Source organism: Erpetoichthys calabaricus, chromosome 18, assembly GCF_900747795.2.
Source record: "Erpetoichthys calabaricus chromosome 18, fErpCal1.3, whole genome shotgun sequence".
Lineage (NCBI taxonomy): Eukaryota > Metazoa > Chordata > Cladistia > Polypteriformes > Polypteridae > Erpetoichthys > Erpetoichthys calabaricus.
In genome coordinates, this window is record NC_041411.2 from 29,173,348 (window position 1) to 29,196,696 (window position 23,349).

Below are 23,349 nucleotides of genomic sequence, written 5' to 3' on the forward strand. Positions count from 1 at the left end.
ACTGTTGCAATTCTCTTGGACCACCTTGATATGATGATGGTAATATTACTGCTGTACCTGTTTTGAATTTGTCTGAACTATTGATATTTGAATTTTGAATGTGATCAATGAGACCTTGCATATGTTCCGTTCTAAGTTTAGCTTGATTCGATTTAATACAGAAGAGACGATTAGGTGCGACTTTTACATACGCATTAATAATGTAATGTTGCGATAGACATTGAGATGAAAGAAGTGGGTTAAATTCATGGCAACGTATCGCTAATTTTGACCCAAAATATTGTGTAGATGTTATTCGTTTTGCTGAATGCATTTGTTTCATATTGTATGACCATCCTGTTTCGCCATCTGGGAAAAGAAAGGGCAAAGGGTCGGTATGTGGCGATGTATTTGACATAAATGATGAAGCATGCTTTGCCTTTGGATATACACAAATATCTACTCTGTCTTTGATATCTCCGTCTTTTGAAAGTATTATTGCTGACAATTCGTCACATGTGGGTTTATTGTAAATGCAACTGTGATCTTTCGGATTCATATAGACATCCAAGAAAATGTCTTTGTTCGTGTGTTGCTGGTAAATCTCGTGCAAAGTGCAATACGTTTGGACGTATGGATTTGTATCCATTATTGGCTGTATAATATCTATTACGTTGGATTGTTTAACTGTTTCGATGCTCTGCTGATTCACTTCTCCATGATCATAAAGATGCACCCGACCAAATTGTGTTTTTTTTTTTCAAAATGAAACTTGTCATAGCTGTAATTGTTGCGGGAACACAGATTCTCATAGCGTATGGTCCATTTTTGTGTAAATCAACATTTGTGCATTGAATAATGCTAACGCAAAACGATTGTTGTAGATGCGTATATTTTGCCTGTAGTGTTTGTTGATTTCACTTTCACCAAACAACAAATCTTTTAATTCTTGTGGAAACTCCTCTTCATTTGGAAGCAGCAGTACTTTTCCCTGTTGGCAACATGAAGTAGGCGATCTACAAGTCTCCGAGTAAAAGTTTAAAGCCTTACAATATCTACATACTTCTGACATGTCACCTATGTCCATATATCCGATCTTTTTGCTGTTCCGTTATTTTACCTAGTAATAATTTCCGTTTGTTTGCGTGAATGCGATCTGTACTGTCTTGTTGTCACTTTTGAATTTTAGTTCTGTCACATTTTTGGACTTTCTCTGTATGTGTATTGCGCCAAGGTTTTTTGTGAGCCTTTTGAATTCCACTGCTGTCATAATCTGTAACCTGCTCTGCATGTGTATGGTGCCAACATTTTTGAATGTCTTTATGAGGTTCTACTGTGTTTTTTACTCTGTCTTTTATTTCTGACCCTGTTTTGACCTGCAAGGTATTCAATTCCACTTGTTCCGAGCTGATTATTACTTTCCTTGTTGTTTCCAATGGATGTCAGTATGACGTGACTTGACCATGTCGTGGGAAGTGAAAGTGTTTCTGCCTCTCTGAAGTGTCTCTCTGTCTCCCTTCAGAACATCACGTCTCGTCACAAGATTTTTTTTTATAATAGAGAGATATAAAAACAGTGTACCAAGTAAAAACATATCTACAAAACCCGAGTATACCCTTTGTTTGAAGAATACCAAAGAGATCAAGAATCCTTTGCTTGTAATCATTAAATACATAAGCTAATTAGGTGACTGATAAAGTAGAACAAAGAAAACAATCTTGGTATAGGGAATTTTAGAGTTAGTGTTGTTCCATAGTTCTTTAAGCAGTTAAGAAGAGCTATCAGCTTGCAAAGTTGTAGGAATGCAACTGAATGTACTAAATGCCAACAGATAAAATACTATCATAATATGAAAAGAATATGACAGTGAACAGTCTTAATTATAATATTAATTGGAGCTATCAGCTCTGAACAGGGGCCATACCGAGAGTATTGTTCACACAACTAAAAGCAATACTTCTATTAGTGTTTCATTTTAAGTTAATTGTATTTCTTACAGTTAAAGAACTAGATAGATCGAATCAATGAACAAACATACTTTTTTTGTCCCAGGGGAAAATTTGGCTTTTTACAGAAGCTATTTAAATAAATAATTACATAAAGAGGTCGATAGGTAAGTAAATAAATGAATATACACACACATTTTGGTCTGAACATGCACTGGAATGACTATAAAGCAAGAAAATTCAAAACAAAGAAAAGTTCTGACTTGGCCGTCACAGTCTTAGTGAAGCATTATGCAGACGTATTGCTGCTGGCATTAAGGAGCGCCAGTAACTTTTCTTGACACACTTCTGCTGAATAGTTTGTTGCCTGAAAGTCCTTAGTGTTATTGTATCACAGAGAGGATATGCAGTATTGTTCATAATGGTACTCAGTTTTGTTTTAATTCTCTTCTTCACTACTATCTCCAGGGCTCCAGAGTGTGTCCTGTAACTAAGTATACTTTGTGATTCTAATATACAGTTAAAATAGGTAAGGAGAGTTGGACTGTATTCTGAAAAAAACCTGTATTAAGCATAAGCATTTAAGGAAAGAGGCTTTATTTTAGGAGTGTGTTATAGACCACCCAATGCAGACAGTAACTTCAATGCACATCTTTTTAGTAATATTAAAAAGTCAAGTTTATAGGGGAGTATTATGTCATGGGGGACTTTACCGAAATATTAACTGGGATAACCCTGCAAATAGCAGAGCACTAAAGCAGGAGTTTTTAGAAGTAATCAGTGACTTTTTAATACAGTATGTTAAAGCACAAAAATGGGGGGGCTGTCTAGATTTAGTATTTTGTAATAATCAGGATATAATTGAGGGTGTAGAGGTGATTGAATTATCCAAAGAGATAGAATCAATCTTTCCACATCAGGCAGACTCCTATCCAAATGGCATCATTTATACAAAAATTGTGTTGGTGGCGCAAATGTCGCAGTCAAAATGTAACTTACCCTACGATACAGAAATGAACTGAAACAGGCAACATTGTTAAAAAACAAAGTTGATAAAAAGCAGTAACAAACCTCAAGAAGTGTGCACTGTAAACTAAAAATGTCCCCAGCTGACTCTAAAACCTGGCAAAATACAGCCCTTATCTCTTTGGATAATTTTTTTAAATAATTTTTACACATCCAGTTTGAGTTCTGATTTTTTTTAACAATTTTTGAACAATATGCATGTTTTTCAGGCTGCATTTATTTTTTCCCTGTTTGGTGGTAATAGTTTTCAGTAGGTTCCTAAGGCTTGTTAGGTGACAAAATCACTTGCAGATTCAATATTAGGGATTCATTCTAGTTTTTTAATCATAAGACTGATTTTTGCATCTTCTCTGTCTCTCCCTCACACTAAAAAAAATCTTATACCTCCTGCTGTTGAGTCACAGCACTTTACATACTGAATACAAAATGTACTTTTCTTGTTTTCTGTGGTGTACATCTTTGGACACTTTATACTTTTTCAAGAAAAAAATATTTGTAGCTATGGTAATTTTTTTTGTTTCAACAAAATGTGGAATGTGTTTTACTGTTAATAGAGCCTTATTTTTGGTTTCATTTTCTGCCACAACTACAATTCAGATTTTAGGCATTCTTTTATTTCTAAACCTAGCTAAAGTAAATCAGTTTTGGCCATTCTTGACCCAAACATAATCTCATCAGAAGTGTTAACAGGCTGACACCTTCATAGAGATGCAGTAACTTAAATAAATGGAAGAGGTAGGGAATGATGACCTTTGGTTTTCAGCATTAAGTACTTTAATGACTGGGCATTTGTTCCTCCATACAGAGGTTGTAGGTGTTTGCTTATTTAATATTTGATATGTTTCTCCATTATTTTCCATGTATATCTTCTAGACCATAAAGCCATGATTTTGCTATTTTGCAGCTGTATTTTCTGGGAGACATGGGCTTTTTGGAAAAAAAACTTTTTTGATCTCCAGCTTTGAACTTGCAAACATAAACTTCAAAGCTGATAAAATACCTTACAATTATAGAATAATAGTCTTTAGCATGACCTTTAATGCTGCTTTAACTTTTCACATACAGTATAGATAGCTGTAGATACAAGATGTCATTATCAGAGCAAGAACCTCTAGTCCAAAAGGAAAACACATCCAAAGGCTAAATTTGAAGTAGCAGCCCAGTATTAAAATATAGATGCCCTTCTTATAATCCTACTCAAATGTTGTTGATTGCAAAAATTGTCTAGTAAAGAATGTGGTTGATCTGAATCTCCATTCTGATCCATTAAATTCTAACTGGTTCCTAATTATGTTAGAAGTCTTTCTTTCGCTTGGCCCTTTAACATTACGTTTTCTTGTTTAACAGTTTGTATCTGATATCTTCTCTTGAAAGGGATATGGATTTTGTGTCATTCTCATATACATTACTTGTCAAAAGTTTTAGAACACCTCATTTTTATGGAAAAGCATGCAGTTTACTGTTTTAGTGTTTCATGAAATCAAAGCATAGGACAAATAAACAATGGCAAATAAAAAAATAAGTCAAGGATTCATTACGCTTACAAAATTTTTTTCACATTTTTGATTCCTCAAAGTAGCCAACTTTTACTGATATAACAGCCAAACTGTGGTGACCCTTTTGATACAACATGCCTGTCACTCTGCCTTGGAATTCCACTCTGGCTTTCTTACTACCACTCGCCCTATCAAACCTGCAGCACACAGTCTTTTCTTCACAGTACAGTCTGAGACTTGCACTGTTATGTTGTTGTGCTGTGAGGCGCCTATCATGCAAGCCGGTGACCCTCAGATACTTGTCTTCTGAGTGGGTTGTGACTTTGGGTCTGTCAGATCTCTTATTATCAGAGTTTCTGCCAGTTTCCAAATGCTTTTGGATTGTGTAGGACACCACTGTACTCAGTGTCACTTTGAATTTTTTTTTTTTTGCCATTTCTCTAAATGAAAGGCCTACCCTTCTAAGGGTAACAATGCTCTGTCTCGTTTCATTTGTTAATTGCCGTTTTCTTGCCATTAGTACTTCAGAGGGTGTAATAACACAGTCTGTTCCAACTCTGCTTGACAGACAGACAGGGTTTTTAAGTAATCAACAGAATTTGTAAATACTTGCCAATTGCTAAAGGCAGAACCCCTTAGAAATTATGAGCAAAACAAACTAAAGTAAAATATACAGATCTTATCTTTTTAATTGATGAATCTATCTTTGTAAAATACTTAGCTGTGCTTGTGTTACACCATCCTGTTTAGTTGTTTGACTGCTGTTCTGTAACTTGCAGATCTGACTTTGCCAATCCCTTTAATGGTAAGCCTTTCAGACTCTCCCAGGTAACATGTAACACTTATTTCTCATTAAAGTCAGTTTGCAAATGGTTTACAATGTAGGCTCTGTGAAAAGGAGAGATCTGATAACATCTTTTCGGTCTTTACTTATCTGAAGGTGCAATAAGGTACTCCTTTGACATCAGTGTTACTGCATTGTTTCATTTGTACTTCTTAGTTCTCTTTATGAAAATGTTTTCACTTTTATCATTAAGTGACACTTTCAGTCTGAAATAAGGACTAGATAACCGAGGTGTAACTCGACAGAATTTTATATATATTGATAGCAAAAATTTAACAAAACATGGTGTTTAAAGCAGTGTGTCACATGGATTCATTGATTATTTGTATCTACTTAATTCAAAGATATTTCCTAATTTTGTTTTCTTGTGTCTGGCAAATGCTAAAGTTATTAAATATACATACCTATAGAAGAATACTGAAGGTAATGAGCCTAAGCTGGTCTGCGGTTTACTGTCAGCTGCAGAGGTTGTGACTTGTGTTTATTTAACCTTGGTTTCCTTAAAAATGTATCTGATTTTATTTAAACAAAATATGCCTCTTTTTTTTGAAAGGTTTGGTTTTGTGAGCCTTGTTTTCATGACATACAACCAGACATGTCATAAAGAAAGTTAAACTGCTGCCATGTTTTATTCGGTGTAGAAGATCATTTAGACGAAGCTTGACAGTCAGCAGCTTTACAGATCTTTGTCTATAAATAGATTTACAGATTGCCTCTGTAAAATGAGAATGCAGATAGATCATTTTATTTTACTATTGAATTCCATCTTAATATAGAGGGGTGCTAATTCTGCCATTATTATTCATCTTCATTCAGAAAACATTTTCTGTCCATGAAGAATGCTTTTTTAATGATGGTGTTTTGTGCTAAACCTAAACGTGTGGTGAACTGAAATACACAGCAGAGGGCAGCAGTATATTTCTTAGCTTTCACATTGTGCCAGGGTTTGGATGTCATTAGTTAATGAACTTCCTGCCTTTCCTCCTAAACTTTAACCAAGGTCACTGTCTCCTGTTTAAGTTTCCCAGGTGGATATATAGGCTTTTACTTACATATCTGAGGGACTAGAGCTAGTGTTTTGAGTTTTCAGGATTTTTGTTATCTGTGATTATCTGGACACACCATGTCAACATCGGCAGATTGGCAGAGTAGTTGGATGGACTTGGGGGAGGTAACACATCATGACTGCAAGTACCTCTGGTGCACTGGAAGGTAATGTACTGGGTGACACAGTCCTGTGGGGCAGCCCTATAGAGTTCAGTGGATGCTTCTCCATAGTGTGAGTTCAGCTCCCCAAACCACCCCATCCCTTCACAACATGAGCAGCATTATATTTCCCGCAAGAAAGAGATATAACCACGCCCGGGGCCGGAAATAAAGGACAAAGAGTAGATGACAAAATAGAACTTCGTAAAGAATTAAAAAATGTTGGCGTGGTCCACATGCACAGCAGGTTAGAGATAATGGAAGTACGAAAATTCCAAAGTCACAAAAAAAGAATAGGAAAGATTGCATTAGCGCAATCAAACAGAAATTATTACTCTGTGAAATAACTGAACAGCGAAAAGAGATCAAATATATTGTTCAGATTTAAACTTTAAGTCGGAGACTTGTAGATCATCTAATTCGTGTTGCCAGCGAGAATTAAAAGATTCCAAAAACGTTGTTGTGGTATGAAGGCCCAACTTACAGCTATTTTCAAACAAGACCACGGTCATGCTTTTGTCAGACACACTTCTTGCGGTCTTGGCTCTTACAAATTTTATCAGGACAATAATTTTATACGTTCTAGATGACACATCAATGACAAAGCGTAGAAGAAAGAGCATGGACAAACATTCGAGAAAGTCATTTTATTTATTTTATTTATTTTTTTTTTTATATTTTTATTTTATTAATTTTCATTGTAATCATTCCATACAAACAGATCCATTTATAACCCAACAAATTTGAAAACAAATCAAACCCCATCTTCTTTTTAGAGAGAAAGAAATGATATTCACTCACAGGCAGTTGCGTTGTCACAATGCAAGTCCAAACACGGAATCAAAATTCAATGCGATCTTGAAGAAAAGTTAATTCCAAATATTGTTTTTACATAACTTTTAAAGTAAAAGTGAAAATAATGCATATGTAAGAATTCCCATGAAAATAACAATCTCTTTAAATTGTATTTCCGGTAAACCAAACCCAGGGGTGGGCGAGCAGAGCCCCCTAGTACAAACATAAAAAGTAATTTTATTAATCGGTACTACATATTGAAATCTTATTGAATTTATTCGTCATTGGTATCTTGTAATTGACATATGTATATCCCGATACTTGCCAGGCACTTTTTGAATTATCAGAATCAAGAGATTTGAAATATTATTATTTATATCTGAGTCAACACATACCAACTAATGGAATGATAAAGATAGTGACTTTTTTCTTGTTCCCTTTAAAAATAGTACCTGATCATTTACCTTCCAGGTAGCACTAAATATAGACATCAAATATTTTTTTTACAAGTAAGTCAGAATGGTCATCTTATTTCAATGCTGCTGATATTTGAAAGTGAAATGCTAACTTTTAGTACAGCCTAAAGACTGATACAACTAAGAAAAATGTGGCAGCCTCAAAGCCTTTTCGGTACTGCAGTACGACACTGGTCGTGTAATTAATCACATGGCCCTGTAGGCTGACTGGAAAAGGAATATGGCACAAATGTTATGTAATTCTAAAGTTGTAAATGATAGAATCGAAATTTTTGTTTGCTTAAAGGTTGTATCTATATTTAGGTAGAGCCAGTGTATTGCATTACTTCTAGGAGCAGCCTCGTTTGGTAAATCTTCAGAAAATGTAATTTAAGTTTTCTTAAGATTATAACTGTTATTTTGTTCACTTTAAAGTGATCTTTTGTTGAAAACAGTCTTGTGTAATGTTTTGGGTATGCAAAACTGATTTATGCTTTTGAATAAAGGGGGTTAAAACTCTCTCCACAAAGCAACATTAATTGGAGTATATTGTTGATTCACATTCTATGTTCAAGCCTAGCATCAAGGTTTGGTAGCAGAATTTATACCTGTGCAATCTATAAAATGTATTATATGTAGGAATCTGGTGGGACTTTTTTGAACACCAGTTGCATTTACTTTTTTACTGGGTTTTATATTGCTCTTACACAGAAACAACCTCTGCCTAATCCTTACAATAAAATTATAATCTTGCTCCAGCACCTGTCCATTCTTGAACATGATATTAAAGGGTAACAGTGGACTGATGTAAACCAGCCTTACATGCAGTACTAAAGTTAAATTATGCACAGTGTTTTTTTTGGCAGAATATTCTGGTGGGTAGCGTACCAGAATTTTCCTATATATGTGCAGACTTCACTGATGTTTACAAGTCAAGTCAAGTCGGGGAGCATGCAATGGTACAGTGCTTTGCTGCACCCACCACACGACGAAACAACTCAGGATCCCGGTTGGCAACCCCCCAGGCAGACACATGGTCCAGTCCCACCCTCCGGAAATGACCATCTATCTGCCGCAGCCAACTGTTATGTGGGTGTGCCCTTGGCCTAGTTCAGTCGCTCGGGTCCTCAACAGTGAGGATCACCCTTGTGGAATCACACCACATGGCCGTAGTGCTGTAACTGATGCTCCCTCACAAGGCAAATAATGTACCTCAATCAGGACTCAAAGTCAAACTAGTGGTACTCAAGGATTCTCAGAAGAGTCACAGTACCGAAGGAGTCCAGTCTTCATCTCAGGTCACTGGAGAGCGTCCATGTCTCACAACCATATAGCAAAACAGGAAGCACCAGGACAACTATGCTGACAAGTGTGGGCTGACATGGGCAGCCAGGCATTATAAGATATCAGGAGCGCCACCCATCCCTTTCCAGCGACATCCCAACCAATCTGCTGACTTCATAAGAAGAGTCACCAGAGACATGAATGTCTCTTCTGAGGTAAGTAAACCTCTCAACAAGGTGGACACTCTCTCTGCAGACAGACACTCTGCTGATGGCTGTGCCCAAGAGGTTATTAACGGCCTGGATCTTGGTTTTTATCGAGGACACTCACAAGCCCAGACATTCAAACTCCTTGCTTAGTCTCTTGAGAGCTGCGATCAGAGCCTCAAGTGACTCTGCAAGCATTACAGCAATTTTATTAGAGCCTCCAGGGTCTGCCCACTAGGATGTGATCAATCTCCTTCACCGCACCACCAGTATTGGAGTACCATGTCCAATGATGCAGCTCAGAGCTCTGGAACCAGGATCTAGAGAGTGCCTTAATCTGAGTCTCATAATGCTCTTGGTAAAAGGAGTGACATCAGACACCACCAGAAGAAACCAATCTGCTACAGCAACAGGTACTCCCTGAGTATGACAGCCATCAGAGCGACCAGACTAATAAAAGGTGTACCCACTTACAGAGATCTGGTCTTTGCCAGGTCTGCGCACCTCAGAGAGTGCCACCACTGAAATGCAAAGTTTACAGCAGAGGAAGATGATGATCATACAGGAGAAACAAAACGTTCCACATGCCTACCCGGATCGGCCATCTCAAATTGGGACCCGAGAACTGCAGAGCAGCGGGAAATGTCTTCGCACCACACCAGTTCTGATCACCAACATGCCTGACCCCACTGGCTTTCCAATGGTTTTGAATCTTCCGAGGATAACGTTCCTGAGGGCTTTCCTCATTCCCTTCATAATGCAAGCAGTCTTCCTATGGGCGGCTGCAACAGAGCTACCCCCACGGAGATCAGAAAGGAGTCCTGTCCGTCATCTCAGAGCTGCATGAAGTTTTATTTTTTTGGCTGGAGTGCCAATCCTGCCACCAACCCCTATGATTTCCTTGGATGGTTGGATGCAGTTTAATATCATACCCAAGACTTGCACTGCCTTGGTGTCTAAAGATTTTGAGTGTGGAAATGCTGAGGTCTGCAAATAGCTGGGAGCCTGATTTAGTTCTTACATCCAGTCTCAAAGTATCTCTCTGTTAACAGGAACACACTAAATGTCAAATGATTTTAGCAAATGTTGCCTTTTGCTGATATCAGAATTGCAAATTATGAGGTTGTCTGCTCTTAATTTGGTATTATCATTTTAAAATCTACTCATATATATATATATATATATAAAATCGTAAGCCTAAAAGTGCAACGATTTTATGTCACGTTTTTTGTCATGCTTTAAATCAGGTTTATATTAAAACCTACATATATATGTTTCGTATCATTCTTTTCAGGATTTATCGAATTTTAATGTGATGTTGTTAGATTTTCTGATAGTTATTCTATTTTTAAATTATAAACTAAAAAATATCAAGAACTCGTGTCCTGTGAGACGAGACATAACCAAGAGTGCCAAGTGATTTAACCTGGCCCGGGGCCAGAAATAAAAGACAAAGAGTAGGACAGCTGCTGTACAGGGTTTTACATGTTTGAAGCACTGCGCGAGATTCAGATCATGTGGCATGGTGGCAGCAGCTATCCAGCAACTTTTCGAGCAAAGAGGAGGTAAAAAAAAACCTATTTGTTTCCCATTGTATCACCGTTTAAGAGGGAGTTTTGGAGGAGCGACCGCGTCTCCTTGGGGTGCGTTCAGCCACCCTCTTCACAAAGCGAGCGGCAGACTAGCCACATCTGAGAGTTAGGCGCCATGGGGCTTGCCCCCCTAGTCTATACTAATAAAAGGCAAAGCCCTCACTGACTCACTCACTCACTCACTGACTGACTGACTCACTCATCACTAATTCTCCAACTTCCCGTGTAGGTGGAAGGCTGAAATTTGGCAGGCTCATTCCTTACAGCTTACTTACAAAAGTTAGGCAGGTTTCATTTCGAAATTCTACGCGTAATGGTCATAACTGGAACCTCTTTTTTGTCCATATACTGTAATAGAGTGCACCTCGATGGCCGTGGGAGGCGGACTTGCGTATCGCGTCATCACGCCACCCACGTAATCACGTGAACTGACTGTGAACAAAGTACGTACAAAACAAGGAAGAGCCCCAAAGAGCGCTGAAGAAAACATTCATTACACAATTGAAAAGGCAGCGAAACAATAAGAAGCGAGCGAGTGACGCATACAAGCATATTCATAAGTGCAGCTACTGCGGAAACAAAGCATGGTGTAAACCGTAAGTTTAAATTAAGTTTATAGAAACGCTACCGCTACCGTTTGCAATACCATATTCGCGACATACAAGTTTAATGAGAAGACACGAGGTATAAATGAGACTCTGGATCACTTTGTAACGGAGTTAAAATTGCTGTAGCAAGAAACTTTTAAGTGCCGGGTCTTAGCTAACATTAAATTAAGCCGTGGACATCGCAACATCACACAAGAGAGCGGATCACGTGAACTGACTGAACTTTGAGGCAAGATTGCTTTTCTCCTGTACAACTATACGTTGCATTCTCAACAGTAAGCTTGCACGGCTTGGTCATATTACAACCGGAGTGCTGAACTGACAACGTGGTATACAAACAGAACTATAACAATCGTAATAAACGAACAAAAAAACAGCGGAGAACCCGTGGATTAAATAAAAAGGCTGCTTCCTTGGCGAAGCAAGGAAAAAGGAAGACCTTATATGGCGTTCGTTTATAAAACAGCGGAAAAGCTGTGTAAAGGCTGCTTCACAAAAAAACAGCAGAGCGCCTTATATGAGCAGGCAGTCAGCTAAAGAAGGGAATCAATAAATAACTATAATCGTAATAAACGAACAAAAAATAGCAGAGAATCCGCGGACTACATAAAGGAAATGGGTACCTGAACAGAACATCCATCCATCCATCCATTTTCCAACCCGCTGAATCCAAACACAGGGTCACGGGGGTCTGCTGGAGCCAATCCCAGCCAACACAGGGCACAAGGCAGGAAACAATCCTGGGCAGGGTGCCAACCCACCGCAGGACACACACAAACACACCCACACACCAAGCACACACTAGGGCCAATGTAGAATCACCAATCCACCTAACCTGCATGTCTTTGGACTGTGGGAGGAAACCGGAGCGCCCGGAGGAAACCCACGCAGACACGGGGAGAACATGCAAACTCCACGCAGGGAGGACCCGGGAAGCGAACCCGGGTCCCCAGATCACCCAACTGCGAGGCAGCAGCGCTACCCACTGCGCCACCGTGCCGCCCCCTGAACAGAACAGTGAGTCTCAAATAGCTACACAATAATTATAACAATCGTAATAAACGAACAATAAAAGAATACAGAACCGCTAAGCTAGGAGAAAGGATGGCTTTATATGGCGTTCGTTTATAAAACAGCGGACAGGCTGTGTAAAGGCAGCTTCACAAAAAACAGATCAAATAACACAAAACTGTTATTGGTATATTTTCCCTCAATTTAAAAAGGTTTTCTTTTCTTCTTAATAAAAATTTAAAAGCAGTACTTCGCTGCTGCGAAGCGCAGGGATTTGGATATTATATATATATATATATATATATATATATATATATATATATATATATATATATATATATATATATATATATATATATATATATGTATGTATATATGTATGTATATATGTAGATATGTATATATATATATGTAGATATGTAAATATGTATATGTATATATGTGTCTATGTGTGTATATATATATGTGTGTGTGTGTGTGTGTATGTATGTGTGTATATGTATGTGTGTATATGTATGTGTGTGTATATGTTTATATATGTATATATATGTGGATGTGTATATGTATATATATATATGTATATATGTAGATATGTGTAGATGTGTATATGTAGATATGTATATATATGAATATGTATATATATGTTTACATAACCTCTTTAACACACTACTTCTCCGCTGCGAAGCGTGGGTATTTTGCTAGTTTAATATAAAATTTTAAGTTATGATAGCTGGATTTCAAGCTTTAGTATTCAGAAAATACATGCATAAATAAAAATATTTTAATTTTTCAAGAAACAAATAATGAATTAGTTCAGATATTACAAAGGATACAATTTGATTTTGTTTGTGTATAGAAATGGGAAAGGGATCTGTAATTAGTTTATATAATGCAACATCTAATTTTATGTTGTTTAGAGACAGACTAATTTTGGGCTTTAAGGGAAATTAAAAAGGTGTGATAACATGATGAAATTGTTGCTGTAACTTGTACTAAAATTGCTAACAAAGTGTATTTTTGTGCAATATGATATGTATTTCGTACTTTAAATGAAAATTTTGATGACTGAAATGTGTATTAATCATACAATCCACCCATTTATTCTAAAAAAGAAAGATTTCCCCATATTTTCCAAAGCTTAGTCTAGGGCTATTAATATCCTTAATTATAATAATAATAATCAACCCTAGAGTTTTTTGTGGGAAAATTAAAAATTTCATTTTCCTGTACAGATTAAGGATATTGATTACAGTACATAATAAATTTGAATCATCATAAATGGTCAGTGAGGTATATAGTATTCATAATTTCAATTGTACATTTTTTTTAGAAATAGGAGCATAAACATTGCATTTTTTGTCATTTTTGTTTTACCTAATGGAAAATATTTGCCACAAATGCAAAGTACAAAAATATACTGTTGTATCTTGCATCCAAAATGTGTATCCCTGTATTATTATACAGGTAAGTCAGTATGTATCTGTGGAGTAATGGACAAATATTTCAGTCCATGCAATTTTTAAAGAGCTCGGTTTTATCTATATGTAGAACTCATTAATTTTTTCATATTTGAGTGTTATGGGGTGTAAAATTGTGTCTGTATATGGTTTTTCCATTGCAATAGAACTTGTTGATAAAAAGCTGCTGACTTAATAAAAAGCTTAAAAGCTGAATAATATCAATTTTACAGAAGCCATCATATATTTTATAAGCTTGCTTTACTGAAGGCAAGTACAGAAAGGGATTTCCATTATTGTGACATAAGGCAATAAATTAAAAAATAAAAAATGATATTGAATGAATCTTTTCTCTTTGTATAAAGAGCCATAGGGAATTAATATTATTTAAGAAAAGAGAAAAATAAAGTAAATTCAAGGTGCTATTGACTACCTTAATGTCTCTTTCCTTTAACCATTTTTTAACAATGTATCACCTTACAATTTTTCATATTATGGACAAATGTAACCTTTCTTCAATAACCCATTAGGCACTAACTTAGAACATGCTGGATTATTAAGCCTAGTTGTGCATTCTGTTCTAGCTAGTTTTATTTATTTTTGTGATGGGTATACCTCAATATTTAATGTCTGAATTCACTGGACTATAACACCAAGAAATTAGTTCTTGTAAGAAGAGAGCATGTTATCACCTGACTGACAATAACTAAATAATAATAGCAGTGCTTAATATATTGTTCTACTGACGCACAAGCAGAAAACCTTTGTATGGTATATTGTAAAGTATGTGTTGTTTTTTTTTTTTTACTTTTTATTTTTTGTTACATTTTGGACTGGTTTGTATTTGTTCCAAAAAAAAACAAAAACAATAATAATTCATCATAGTTAAGCTTAAGAAATAAATAAAAAATAAGTAAATGTTTTGTTTTAGTGAGTATGACATACTTAGCTGTTGTCCTTTGGGATGTTTAATATTTGGTGTGTGTATTTTCTTAGTGTTAAACCCCACCTTACCATTCCAACATCACTCTAGAAAGGGAATGATGGTCGATGTAAAAGTAACTTTATTTTATAACCTGCGAAAAGAAGGAAATGCCATTGGACATGAAATTGGCAAACCAGTTTACAGCTTGGGACAGGAAAGCTCTTAAAACATCAGAAACTTTATTGTTAGGGAAACAGACGTACTCAAACAGATTAAAGAGTTTGAGCAGATTGATCCATCATATTGACAGCCAGACAATCAGGTGTATGTAACAGATCATATGTCGTGAAACTCCCGTGGAATTTTAAAACAAATATGATGGACAAAACAACAAGAAGAGAGCGACATCAATGACAGGGCGAGAGCAATGACAGAGTGATGTCAAGAGACGGCGCCAGCTTTGAGCAACTGTTTTCCTCTCATCGTCAGCTAAAACGTTCCATGAATATTGATTGCTAAATTAATCCCAGCCTGGGACATTCTTCTTTGACTTCTTTACTTTTCGTAAGCTTTTTCTAAAGATATATCCAGACTTTGTTGCCCACTTTTTCTTTTATGCTTTTCTCTACAGGTATTATTGTTCTTTAATAAATACTACAGCTTTTAACTTTATATACCTTATCTTTATATCATGAGTGACTAAAGTAATAAAGTACATATTAAGAGCACCTGGTGCAGTGGGAAGTTGGCCATATGCTCCGATCTGCAATGTTTACAGTATAATGTATAACCAAGGTGCCTTGCAGCTTATGGTAGCTGTGATATGCTCAATCTGCTCCATGACCCTACTCCGAATAAACAGATTTGGAATATAGATTCACAGAGCATTGTCTCCCACTTTTCTCTGTTAGTAATATTCACGTGAGAGAATATACTTGAAAGGAAACAAAAACATGTACTTCTTTTTATTATATGGTCATTGTTATTTGTCTCTTTATGACTTTATTGCCACTATTACAATAATCCTCTTCTTGGGTCGCAGTTAGGTACCAATTTTCTAATTTGTGCCCTCAGATTAAAAAGTTTAAGAACCCCTGTTGTAGAATGTTGCACAGGCTGTTATTGTTGAAAAAGAAATCTGGACTAGTTTCCATTCTTTTTGAAGTCTCATCATAAAAGCAGAGCTGTTGGTTGTAGTTTGGAGATTTTGTGGGAACACTTTTTCCCATAGCCACAAAGATTTTTTGTCTGCTGATAGGTTTTTGATCCTTGTTATATTTTGTCTTCTCTTCTTTTAGGTCTTCACTGTTTTATGTGGATTTGAGGGGAGGCAAATGTGGTAAGGGGATTTCCTCTGTTTCACAAACTTTTGAAAAAAAAACAGCATTTTGAAATCCTTCTGATTTTCATCTTTTTATTTGCATGTGGATTATTCTGTACAGAGCAGCTTTCCACAAATTCAGATGCTGTATTCTCTCCACGCCTTAGTCCAGATCAGTGCAGAATTGTCTACCTGCAATGTGGAGTTTTTGGGCCACATCAGCAGTGCAACCAATTAATTATGGTAAGTATATCTGAGGGAAACTGGTTACGTTTAAGAAATATAGTTGGAGGATGTGTAGATAATGCTTAAGTATTGTGTTTAACTTTTTGGTAAAGCATTGGGCTCATAGTATTCCACATTGTTGACATAGGAGAAAGGTATATGTATTAGAAACCTCTGTATTATGGCATTCTGCTCAAATTGCATACATTGTATTGAAATCCCACCAATGTGCCACATATGTCTTGACTATTTTTTTTTTGTACAGCCTTGCGCAGTATGCAGGGTACACAAAGATGGGTTTTAAGTAACTAATTCCAAGACAACTAAATACTTATTTTCAGTAAGACTTTGCTGAGTGGATTGAATGTGGTGCTTGGATGGAGAAACATCAGGATTCACTGCATCATTGCTACATTCCAAATGTATGCTCCAGAACCGCACCCCACTCCAACCATGAAACAGATTGTGGGTCTAAGATTGTTGTTATGTTGTATTTTCTTATGTCATTTTTATTTGATCTAACTTTCAACCCTTCTTTGGTAGTGCTGTATGTCTTGAAATTGTGTATTGGAGGTTGTTAAATGAGTAAGTAATTGTAAACGGTCAACTTAGAGAACACTGTGCATACAGCTTTCAGTGATTTTTTTACACAGAAATGTTGATGATGTATCTTTCTGTAGATAAAACTTAACAGGAAGTTAATTTCCAGAAGCCTGACATGAAAAAAATACATTTTAAAGTGTAAGCAAAATATAATTCCTACATTGAGCCAAAGGGCAAATTTAGAATGAGTTTCTTCAGGAATACCTTGAGTATACAAATTAAATGCTAATAATTTCTTATTCTTTTCTGTACACTTCACTGATAAAAAAAAGAACATTTGTGCTTTGCTGCTTTGAAATAATGAAGTCCATTATCAGTTCAAGCTCTGCTCTTGTTGTCTTATCTAGCTGTCTCCGTGGCAAATATATATATAAGTGAGCAGGTGGACAAAAAGGCTCTTTGCTTCCTAACATTTAAATGCAACTAATGAGTCATTGTATGTTAAAATGTGTGTATATGCAGAATTAGTTAAAGGCAGCTGAAGACATTCTTTAAAATTTCCTTGTTTAAATGTTTACACCCTCTCCCCACATTTCAGTATGACTGGTACACAAAGAAGACTTCAACAGTAGTGGACATCATCAACAGACCTAGACCAGGTAATTCACCCAACTGTTTTCACCTTTATTTATCTTGCGTCTTTAGTTGCCTTATCATTGTTGAGCTATGTAACGTGTAAGGACAGATAAACGTTTGGGAACACTTGTCTGAATATCTCACTCTATACTACTGGTATATGGATATTGCATACATTTTTAGTTACTATAAAGCAGTTTTTATATTATGTTATGCTTACACACTTCATTACATATTGAAATACAAATATCATAAAGCAGTGTTTCTCTCTCCAATGAGTGAAAAAATGTAAATTTAATCATTAAAATAAAAATGAGCTTACTCTACAAGCTGGACTTTATCTTAATTCACTCATGTGGATGTAGACATGAGTAAAAATGAAATATATCCCTTTTATTTCTGCCTCAGCAAACTTAACAAAGGTCTTTAGAATTAGTAGTGTGATGGTATTCAGACCATTGCTGCGTGAATGAGCTTTGGTTATTGTAGGAAGCTAGGTTTAGCTCAAAACAGCCATCTATTGCTCATACAGAAAATAAGTATGTGTTTGTCACGTGTATTAAAGTAATATAGATCTTTGCCAGATCGGTACACAATAGTGAAATGTTCACCTTATTTTTGTTTTTATTTGAATGCATCATTGAAGAATCTCTGTTATGTTTGGCACTTGCTAGAGCACTTTTCAGTTTCTTTAATTCTAATCCTTTGCTGTTTTTTCCTCTACTTTCCGCCAAATCCTCCAAGATGGTTTTACAGGGATCTATACTTCATCTCTTCCATCATTCTGCTGGTCAGCTGATAGTCAGTGTGTCCTCTTGGATTCTCCACAAAAAAGCAGAAAGGTCTGGAGTCTTTTTTATCATATCTGTTATTATAAAGATTACAAAGGAATGAGACAATTACAAATTTCTCTGCTTGTATTTCTTTTAAGACAAGTTCACTGTTTAGGTAAATGGGGTGGTCATGGTATTATTTTGACTTAACAGTAGTATTTTTTTCTTAATTTAAGATAGAAAAAATATTTTAAACACTGTAGTGATGCGGATGTTTCAGAGCAAAAGTGGGAGCTGAAAATTCTGATTATTTTTAGGAGCTATTAGCTGTGGATATAAATACTGGAAATGTGATATCACTTACATCTGGTGAGTATAACTAAAATCTTTAAGTTATTTCTTTATTTTATTTGCAGTATTGCTGGGTTTATAGTAGTTATTCATATCAATCAATTACTTAATATATTTTTATGAAGCATTTTTAATACTGAGTATTCAATTTCTATGTTAGTTTACAGTAAAATGTATAGTTTTCATATCTGGTTTTTATTTTTTTTTTCATTCACTCTGACTTTTATCTTAAATTTTCCTTTGTGAGTTTGTGAAAGAAATAAAAAATACTTTGACATCCTTAGTTGTTTTTTGTTCAGTACAACAAAAATGAAGCAATTTAACTTACTGTCACATATGACTAAACTGAGCCTACTTCATCCCATCCAAAGTTATAAATCTTTCCATTTTCATATAGCCTTATTACCATCCCCTTGCCCTTTAGGTTCAGATCTTGGGAGTTGGACACTGCTGACAATTAGCCGAGACCTTATGGTTGCCAGCTGCTCATCACCAAACTGCCCTCCAAGTCTGGTAAGAACATAGCTCTTGTTAATGGACAGTATTCTGTCAAGGATCTTAGGTTGGAATGCTCATAGCATGATTAATGACATATGCTATATTTTGCATTCTAAAAATATAGCCTATGACATCTCTGCATACTAGGAATAATACAAAAGATGGACAAAATATAAACATTTTGATAGGTCGTCAGAAATCCTCACCTTTGGTCCTGTGGTCTAAATAGTGAATGTAAAAGTTAACCAGCAGCTGTTGTGGGAGTTGTGGTTTCTTCAGGCTCTTCAGAAAGTGAAGTCTCTGAAGACCTTTTTTGGCCATTGCTGTCATGTTTGTTGCCCATGTCATGTCCTAGCTGATGTGGGCTCCCAAGAATCTGAAACTCTCGACTGTCTCCACCCTCTCATCATTAATGCTTATGGGATAGTGACCACAGTAGTTCCCATGCACACAGTTTTTGGTCTGTTAGTGAGAAAATCTAGAATCCAGTTACACAGATATGAGTTGAGACCCAGGTTATTTAGTTTGATAACCAGTTTGTTGGGGTGGTGGTTTTGAAGGCAGAGCTGTAATCGATGAACATCATCTGTGCATAGTTGTCCCTCTGCTCTAGGTGTGGAAGGGTAGTGTGAAGGGCAAGTGAGACAGCATTCTCAGTTCATCTGTTTGCCCTGTAAGTGAACTGGTTTTGGTTCAGGGAGGTGGGGATGTTGCTCTTAATGTGTCTGAGGACAATTTGTTCAAAGCACTTCATGACAATAGGATCAGGGTCACCAATCAATAATCACTCAGGGACCTCACCACTACTGTTTTGGAATGAGGACAATTGTAGCGGACTTGAGGCAAGTGGGGACAGTGGCCTGTTCTAAAGAGATATTAAACAGACTGGTGAACACTGCTGTCAGCTGTTCTGCACAGTGCTTCAGAAGCCATCCAGGAACCCCATCAGGGCCAGCTGCCTTATTAGGGTTAATGTGGCTTAGAGCCTGTCTCACCTCATATGCATTCAGTGCCAGAGTGCACAATTGGGCCTCTTGTTGGGTTAGTTTGGTAATAGGTTGGTTGCTGTCCTTGTTAACCATGTAAAAAAGTGATTGAGGTCATTAGGAAGAAATAAGTTTCCAGTGTTGGTTGAGAAGGTGTTACCTTTGTAGTCTGTGGTGGACCTAATGTCCTGCCACATGTGTTGGGAGTCAGCTCTTAAAATGCTCCTGTATTTTTGCTAATTAGCAATGCTTGCTACAGTTCTATTTCTTCTCTCATGCAAGATTTTCAGTGTTAGAAGTGAACTCATTTTACTTACAGATACATCACAATCCAGATACTCACTAAATTGTAGTAAAGATGTCTGAGAACATTTTGAATTATTATTTGTGTTTGCCCTGCTTTGAGTGCTGTTGCACTGCAGACAATCTTGGAACTCTTTTCTCTACTTGTTTTTTTTTCTTTAGAAACTTGGTTTCCTCCCACCAATTGGATCAGAGGAAAGGGTAAACTGGGTGTCGCTGGAGGAGCTGAGACCCATTCCCGATATAGAGTGGCGCATATTAAACTTTCAGCCTCCTCCAGAGCAGGAAAACCAACACTACCGTAAATCCAATCTTTTTTATATTCATTGTCATTTTTATCTTCAGTGATAAATGGAAGCAAGATGGCTTGCGCAAACATGCTTAGATTGCTCTGATCTGTCATTTATAACCTTTTTGATAGAACTATTCCTTTGCCAACAGTAAGATAACTGAATTTTACTTGCAAAACTAATGTAAAAGAAACTAATTTCAAATGTCTGTGATCAAGAAGGGGAGTCAATTTGCAGTTACAGACAAGCTGGAAAGTGAATAACAGTATTTGAATTTTCAGCTTAAATTTTTACCTAGCTTTCTGATATTGAAATATAGATAGGTCTGTGTTTTTCTTAAATTGTTTCATTATTTGCGCTATGAATCAGGCTCAAATGGATTCACTTTGGTGTGTGTGTTATAATGTTTTTCCATTTTGTTTTAGATAGAAGCTTTGATTTAAACCAATTATAAGCATTTCTTATCTTTTATTTATTCTTTATAGGTGATCTGGAATATGAGGGTTTGTTTCTTAAACCAAAAAACTCAAATCCTAACCAAAAATTGCCTTTAATTGTCATTCCGCATGGTAAGTAGTTAAACAGTAGATCAAGTATTACATTGTAGCGGTCAGGAGCCGCTAAGATTCACACCGCCAACGAAGACGGTGATTTATTTATTTTAAAAGCAGAGATCCCAGGAACGTCCCCAGCCTTGGATCGACCCACACACTCTCACCACAGAGACAAATAAACACACTGGGAATGACAAACAATTATAAATATAATGACATGAATTGAGAAATGAAAAACAGTAATACCACCCCTGACCCCTTCGGCGATATTACACATACACAAAATAAACACAAACACCACACAGCCAAGTCCATATATAAGAAACAGGTTGAAAGATGAATAGTGACCAAGTTATGTCCAGCGAATCTGTAAGTTGCAATGGAGAAGGGAAAATATAGTCCTACCGGTATTTACTGATGAGGTTGAGGGTTGATGGTTGATTCGGGAGCGCTCCACTGTTCCGAAAAATCCAATAATCCAATACAGCTCTCAGTGAACAAGTAGACAGACAATCCAGTCCCCAACAAACGAATACAGTCCAAGACAAAAATGATCACAGTTCAAATAACAGCAGGAGAGACAACAAATAATAGCAACAATACAAACCAAAAACAAACTTTTTTCATCTTTGCCCTCTGCCCTCCTTTTATCTGCCTGTGGCTACCTTTGACCCCAGCAGCCCCAGCAGGGACTGCTGGGAGATGCAGTTTTTAAGTAGCACTGCTACAACATGTCATAGTAAACATAAACAGATTTGCAGTTGTGCTTTGCGTTCGTTTAAAATGAGTCGATAAGCCTCACGCATGGGTTTGTTTTTGTTTGACCCTACACCTTTTTTTCAAATTAACATTATTTTACCAATGTTTGTTGACTGTATTACTTTTGTAATCCTTCAAAGATTCCTACTTGCCTTCAATTGATTTGATCCCTTAGCTCTGAAAAAACCTGGTAAATTTTCTTTTGTTAGACTTCTCCATTTGGTAGCCTTTCAACATCTTTATAGTTGCTTCAATCTTTGAGATCTCCAAATGTTTCTTCTTTTATATTGTTAACTTATTAAATGACCATTTTATTTCAGATCATCTGATCTTCTAACTTAGCTATTTGAGAAAAATTTTTTTTTTTAATAGTAGAGCAAGATTAAAGTTCAAAATGTTGTTAACACTGATGTTATGGTTGTATACTGAAGAATTCATAAAGGAGTTATATATATGTACGTAATGCACATGACAACATAATAGCCTCTTCATTGATAATAAAAAGATGGAGTTGTCCTTTTCAATAGCAAGTGAGACTAGATTATGCAATGCTACTCTTGAAGTCTCTTTTTTTTTGCACTAGGGGGCTCTGCCCCATGCTCGCTTCACTTACCAACCCCTACCCCCCCGTTCCCCTCCAGTGCTGTGTGCTGCTGAGAAGAGGGGGGCTGAACACACCCCAAGGAGACTGGAAACAATTATTCCTCTAGAAGTAAAACTTTACATTTGGTTTGGTTTGGTTTAGGTTTATTTCCATTTCAATCCATCTGCATAATTAAAATTCTATGTATAGTTTTTTTTTATATATCTAATAAAATACCACATATAACATTAATTAGGTTTTTATTTTAATGTCTGAGTAACTGCTTAGTTAGATGCATACACACACACACACACACACACACACACACACATACATACACATACTGCACATATACACACCTATACTGTATACACATATACAAATACACACATATACATACATATACACACATAGACATATATATATATATATATATATATATACACACACACACACATACATACATACATACATATATGCACACTCCTTTTTGTTTCTGCCTTGTGTAATGTTGAGGGATTTGTGCATACATATATGCTTTTGCATTTATGTTGTTTTATTAAGTTCAAAATAAGCCATTAATTTTGTATTTCTATTTTTTGCTACCTTTAAAGCTTCTGCTTCTTCATCCTCTTTAAATTGAATCATATTCTGACCCTGTAAATGAATCGTTAATAATTTAATAGAATGACTTCGA

The 23,349-nt window shown here is 36.3% G+C and overlaps 1 protein-coding gene across 2 annotated transcripts in view; it reads left to right on the forward strand.

The window, feature by feature from the left end:
• apeh (acylaminoacyl-peptide hydrolase) overlaps positions 1-23,349 on the forward strand; it is a 56,690-nt gene that overhangs the window by 24,434 nt on the left and 8,907 nt on the right. For both annotated transcript variants that reach the window (XM_028824948.2, XM_028824947.2), the window contains exons 9-16: positions 16,129-16,169; positions 16,273-16,394; positions 17,518-17,578; positions 18,300-18,397; positions 18,646-18,697; positions 19,104-19,192; positions 20,629-20,767; positions 21,242-21,325. In XM_028824948.2, coding sequence (XP_028680781.1) covers positions 16,129-16,169; positions 16,273-16,394; positions 17,518-17,578; positions 18,300-18,397; positions 18,646-18,697; positions 19,104-19,192; positions 20,629-20,767; positions 21,242-21,325 — 686 coding nt within the window. The remainder of the gene's footprint in view (positions 1-16,128; positions 16,170-16,272; positions 16,395-17,517; positions 17,579-18,299; positions 18,398-18,645; positions 18,698-19,103; positions 19,193-20,628; positions 20,768-21,241; positions 21,326-23,349) is intronic.